General features: G+C 38.2%; 1 protein-coding gene across 1 annotated transcript; it reads right to left on the bottom strand.

Moving 5' to 3' along the window:
* Positions 1 to 630: 630 nt before the first annotated feature.
* LOC18430283 (small ribosomal subunit protein eS21y) lies at positions 631 to 5998 on the bottom strand. The gene is made up of 4 exons (XM_006840442.4): positions 5917 to 5998; positions 3509 to 3608; positions 3173 to 3305; positions 631 to 971 (listed from the first exon to the last, which is right to left on the bottom strand). The coding sequence occupies exons 2-4, from the start codon at positions 3556 to 3558 to the stop codon at positions 909 to 911; spliced, it is 246 nt and encodes an 81-aa protein (XP_006840505.1). The 5' UTR covers positions 3559 to 3608; positions 5917 to 5998; the 3' UTR covers positions 631 to 908.
* Between the last annotated feature and the right edge of the window lie 2 nt (positions 5999 to 6000).

Raw genomic sequence — 6000 nt, 5'->3', positions numbered from 1 at the left:
CAGGCCAAAACAGTTTGTGGGCCTTGACAGGGAGGGCCAAGCGAGGCTCAGCTGCCTGACCCCAGCCATGATCAGCCCGATTCGGGCACAGCCCTACAGGCCAAATGGTGTCTGTTGGTCCCAAGCTGGGTCAGCTTGGCCATACAGAAACTGTCCGTGATTCAGAATAGATGGTGGAAACCAAGATGAAGTATGCAAACAGTATAGAGGGTAGCAAGTATGAAAAGGAATCCGGCTTGGGTTAAGGTGGTAGCAGCTGGGTTTTCATTTCCATTCCTTTGTAACCTGGTCAAAAAAACAAAAAAAAGACCCCAAGTATGAAAGAAAATAACTATATACGTAGACAACTCTGATTTATGTAAGATTGAATTAGATAGCAAGCTTTTTTCTTTCTTTTTTTGACAAATAATCAGATAGCAAGCTTTTAATATTACTTGCAAACCCATTCCATCAAAATCTCCAAGAACTAAGAAATGAGAGAGAAACAGATTAAAATGTAAGCGTGATTTAGTCTAAATATCTAATATCGAGACAGATTAGTTTACAATGTGATGGCTCAGAGTCCAAGGAGACTTCCTATATCAAAAGCCAAAACCACTGATTAAGAACCCAATCCTGTCTTCTGTCATGTTTTCGGTAAATTATGTTTCTTGCAGTGAAAAATTACTGGCTCATTAGCTCAAGTCACATTAAGAGAGAACAATATCAAATGTAAACTCAACTAAGGGTGAGGTCTTCACTCAGGTAAATATCATATCTTGCCAAGCATGCCCAACAAAGAACAGAATACCAAAAAGAAAAAAACTAAATTCGCATGCAAAAGTAAATTGATCTCATCTGTTAAAAATGGTTACCAAGACATTGGTATGAAAAAGTCTATGGTTACCAAGACGTTGGTATGAAAAAGTCTACTGCCTAAGTTCCACTTTCTTCTTGCTCCACAATCTATCCAGTGCTCCGTCCGCATCACCCTATGGACCAAATTGCAATGAAACACAAGCTAAATTACAGCCATATACAGATTATATAAATTGAAATTTCAAAAAATAGTTCTGCTGTATCTAGAAAAGATATTGTTAGATTGCAACAGTTGGTTTTCCTCAGGCACTACTGACAATCTAGATCGAGAACCAGGAAAGGATGCATAACTTAAAATGTTTTTCTTTCTAGGTACTGCATAGCATAAAATGATCAGAAAATCAAGAATTTTAATGTCTGAAATGCCTAGAATGTCAACCAAATAAAAATAACACCCAAGAATGACCAAACTACAATCTAATCAATTTGAGCAAAACGCTTCATATAATAAAAATTACAACATGTGTTTTGATGATAACTAGCCAGCATCCAGCAGGTTTTCACCTAAACTTGGGATTCTAGACCACATCAACCCCACTTGAAGCAATGTCAACATAGACTACAAATCTACTTCAATAAAGAGTAGTTCCAGTAAGCTCCAAACTGAAGATTCATCGCCACACCACATATCGCCCAGGAATCCAATGTAAGTATCCTCCTCAGCCATAAAACTAGTAGCTCTGAAAATTTTAACTCCAAAATACTGACATCTCATTGAACCAATGAGTTTCCACATGAGAGACTAAAAACCGCACCTGCACTTTTAGCATGGAATGTGCTCAAAAGTAACAGTAATAAGACCTACAAACATGTAAAGTCTCCTCCATACGGCCTTAATCCATCCCATACAGAGACTCCTACCAGACCTGCTATATTTAATGTAAACATCCCGTAAAAGCAACAGTGCAAAGAAACGGGAAGCAAATCATTCAGGCCTTTGGTCGAGACTCAACAGCCACTTCTGCTAGAATCAAGTCACAACCCCGAGCAGGCAGTGAAAGGCCATTTCAATAAGGGGAGGGCCTTCTCTAGACAATAATCACCCAAAGAATAGGGATCTTGGAGGAGTAGAGATGTCCCATATGAGAGTCCAATGAACTCCTCATTTTTCCAAAATGTATAATGTCAAAGAAAGACCCAAAATATAAGGATGTCCCCGTACCAAGATTAAACTATCCTATGCAAACAAAATGGAAACAACACAGCCTTGAGCCCACACAAAAGCTGGTGGTGCAAATTGGTAAGTCCCAAACCCTAGTATACATTGTAAACAGAAACACCACACTTCCCTCATTTCCTCGTCTTGCAACAATTTGCTTGTCTTGCTGTACTTGAAAACCTGACATGCAATGGAAGTTCCCCCAAAACTATTACTTAGAAAAATGTTTATTCCCTCGTCATCCAAACCCTAACATCCTGAATTTCAAGCCTGATAAACAGGTATTTCTCTACACTCTGAACACCTAAAGAACATACCTATATATCAGACCCCCCATCGCACCCTTTCCTTCTATACTTACCAGTCAAAACCGTCCCATGCAAGGTATTCATATGAACTTTCAAACACCAATCCTACTTTCCTATCAAAGTCTGATTAATAAATTACATCCAATGAATCCACAATAAAAATGACCCTAGGCTTCCAAACTGTTGCCACATCACCAAATTATATTTCTATCCCATACCATTCCCTTGAGATGATACTTTCAATTTCTCAACTAGCTGAATGGAAATCTAAAGATAAAAACATAAAGTACAGAACATAAGATAAATTTCATCAGGATAAGTCTGCCAAATAAAGAAACTTTCCTTTCCATAAGGCAGTCCTCAATTTTGCACCACCCACTGATCAGATGCATCCCCAAATGTGGGTATTTCAATCCTCTTGAAGAAACACAACTCCAGGAAAAACAACCCAAAGGACTTTCATATTCCTTTTCTAAATTTTTGGCACTGCATATTTATCATTTTGCAGACTCGGTAAAAAAAGGGAACTATTTTTTACTTTTTCTTCCTGTATATATCCCACAAGTGACGATGATGATGATGATATCCCATGAATGTTTTCCTGATGAATATAACTTATTTCTTAGCTTTGAAGAAAACATCACAGAAAAAGTAATGCTGATACTACAGAAAGCACACGTGCACAGCCACTCCCATGCTAACATGTGGGAGAACATGCACAATAGCATCTAATTCATTTATCGTGAAGTTTTATAAGACCATTAAAACAAATTAAGCCAGATTTCTAAAATTGAATGAAAGAGTAAATAATACAAGCATGCTCCAAAGTACAGGTGAAGAAGGAAACCTGGGCACGAACAAAACCACAAAGGGCGAAGGTGGTGAACTGTCCATGATACAGCCCATTCTCATCCAGGTGCCCAATATTTATCTGAACAGATGCATGGTCCTTCGAAGTAATGAGCCGATTGGTTGCAGAGCTGCAAGACAATCAAGACAGAGCAGGTCAATAAGGATAGAGCACTCAGATCCATAATTTACCAAAGATAAGTATTCAGATTGGTAAGCAGGAATCAAGAGCTTGTGCGTAAGCATGGATATCAAATATAATGACCAACCAACAAACTACAAAGCGGGAAAGAAAGAAAGAGAGAGAAAGAGAGTAGCATAAATTTTGACCTACCATTTCCTTGGGATGTAAAGATCCATGTTTTGTCCTTCTTCGTTCTGCATTTTGTCAAGAATCTAACAAAAACGAAGGACACTGGAAAATGTCTAACCACCTGCAATAAAAAGTACGTCAATATAAACTTGTTTGTTCATCTAAGGGCAAACAATCCAATTCTCTTGAGAGAGAAATCTACCAATGTCAATTAGCAAAACATTTATGTGATAGTTTGATCAGCATAATGTGAGTAGGGGTGGCAATGGACCAAGACCCGACCCATACCCGACGGGTATACCCAACACAGGTCCGGGTATGGGTCCAAGTTTTGGACCCGCAGGTAGGGTCTGGGTCCAATAAAGGATACCCGGATAGTCCCGGGCCTGGGTACAATCTTGCTATACCCAACCCAACGGGTAGCCGGACCTGAATTTTTAGTTTATAAATTTTTTTTAGGTATATAATGTGAAGGACTAAATAGTGACACCTGAAGATCTACCTCAATGTAAGGTTTTGAGTTTCATTTTACCCAAACTCCAAAAGCTAAAACCTAAAATCCCCAAATGGAGTACGCCTGCTTGTCCTCTGCTGCTCATAGCTCTGCAAGTGCCTCACTGGTTTGCCCCAAATCGCCATTACCCTCTCTCAAAGTTCTTTGAATCTTCTAGGGAGAAAGCTGGACTCTCTCGCTAAGTATCTTTATCACTCCCCCACTTCTGGGGAATCCCCACCATCCCATGAAGCACCAACATCCTCCTCATCTCTTTCTCTCTCTCCTCTCCCTCTTTCTCTCTCTGATGATTTGTCTTCTTTATGGTCATTGTGCCATGGTTAAATTTCTTTGTAGAGTCAACCGTCAATTATGAAGAACGATGGCTTATGTAAGACCTTGCAGTCTATGTGAAGCCTTTCATGGAATCAAATGCCATAAATTTAGAAGCAGCAGAGTATATGTGAAAAAATTTGCAGTCCATACTCTCTCTCTCTCTCTCTCTCTCTCTCTCTCTCTCTCTCTCTCCTTGTGATTATGGGATCAACCAAAGTCTCTGCTTGTTCATCACCTGTATCTCAGGAGAGCTTTCTTAAAAAGGTGAGACGGTCAGGCCCGGACCTCATTTTGGACCCATCGTGTATGGGTACACTTGGACCATTTCGGGTCCAGGTCCAGCAGGACCCGACCCATTGCCAGCACTAAATTTGAGGACATGTTCTCTTAAAATATCGGGATTTTCATGCATTATAGTAGAAACCATTGTCTCCTTCTTTAACTTGTAAGTTTAAACAAAATATATCTTGTTATCATTAGAGATGGAGTAAGTTAGTTGCTCTAACTACACAATCACTTCATGTTAAATCCTAGGAGTGGGGCTCATAAATATTTCAGTGAATTTCAAAACCCATAAAGCACACAAATTTAGAGGGAAGTTGGGCAGGGAAAGAGGGCAGCCGTTGGCTAATGTTTCACAACAACAGCAGAATATATAAATTGTGACACCTCAAATTATCAAAACAATAGCATCATTCTTTTTTCTTTTTACAAGAAAAAGTGCCAACATATTTCATAATAACAGCAATGACCACTTCCTCTTCTACTTTGAATTCAGCACATTTTGTCTCTCGTTTAACAGCAATGACCGCTTCCTTTTCTACTTTAAATTCAGCACCTTTTACAATAATCCGCGTCTTCCTTTTCTTCTTTAAATTCAGCACTTTGTCAGTAATCCATAGAAGACGGATTATAAAAAATTTAAAAAATATAGAGTTCCCAAATCATCTTAAAAACTACCAAAATCATCTAAAAACATATTCTTAACTAATATAACAGTGTTTTTCCCATTTTTCATATTTTTAATATTTTTATTTTCGGCACTTTTTTTGGATGCTAACAAGTTGGACACCCCAACTCGCCTCGCCAATAGGGCAAGGCCGAGTTGATATAGAAATTGAAATAAAAATGCCCCTTAAATGATCTGAGCTTCCTTAAGCAGATAGAAATGAACCCTTTGATGCTGAGTAAAATGAACCAGGACAGCCATATCAAGGGTCGAAAGGATAAATATTTATAAAGAACATGTGCTCTGATTCACTAGAAAAATATTAATTCCAAGCGAAAAATATTAATTCCACAAACATATTGAAGAAGAAGACGTGAAACATCTAATCCATAACTTCAAATATTCGCAGTACTTATCCACAAAAATAATAATAAAAACAATGGATAAAATCACAACGGGAATCATACATATTATATACATGTTGGAAGTAAATGAAAACCATAATAACATAAAGTAACCATAACCAAACACAAAACAAGATGTACAATGCAAATCATATAATGAATGAAAAAATAAACACAGATAACAAACTGAAAAAAAGCTCTTCCATGTGTAGTGAACATAATCTTAAGTTGCAGAAGAAAATGGTACCTTGAAAAACCCTAATCCTTATGCTCCAAACGATCCGAGGAGGGCAAATAGCGAAACTGCCAAAAGGGATAAACCCTAGACTCC

Source organism: Amborella trichopoda, chromosome 2 (genome assembly GCF_054954075.1).
Source record: "Amborella trichopoda isolate Santa Cruz 75 chromosome 2, AtrichopodaSantaCruz75HAP2 v2.0, whole genome shotgun sequence".
In the NCBI taxonomy this organism is placed as follows: Eukaryota; Viridiplantae; Streptophyta; class Magnoliopsida; order Amborellales; family Amborellaceae; genus Amborella; species Amborella trichopoda.
Note: the sequence above shows the minus strand (reverse complement) of the source record. Positions and strands in the feature narration are given on the sequence as shown.

What these genes read in the sequence shown, in the direction of transcription:
- LOC18430283 (XM_006840442.4), bottom strand. Translation starts at nt 3,558, where the DNA reads ATGCAGAACGAAGAAGGACAAAACATGGATCTTTACATCCCAAGGAAA. An exon ending in CTTTACATCCCAAGGAAATG is followed by an intron (nt 3,306 to 3,508) that starts GTAGGTCAAAAT and finishes ATTGTCTTGCAG; the next exon opens with CTCTGCAACCAATCGGCTCA. An exon ending in GTGGTTTTGTTCGTGCCCAG is followed by an intron (nt 972 to 3,172) that starts GTTTCCTTCTTC and finishes TTTGGTCCATAG; the next exon opens with GGTGATGCGGACGGAGCACT.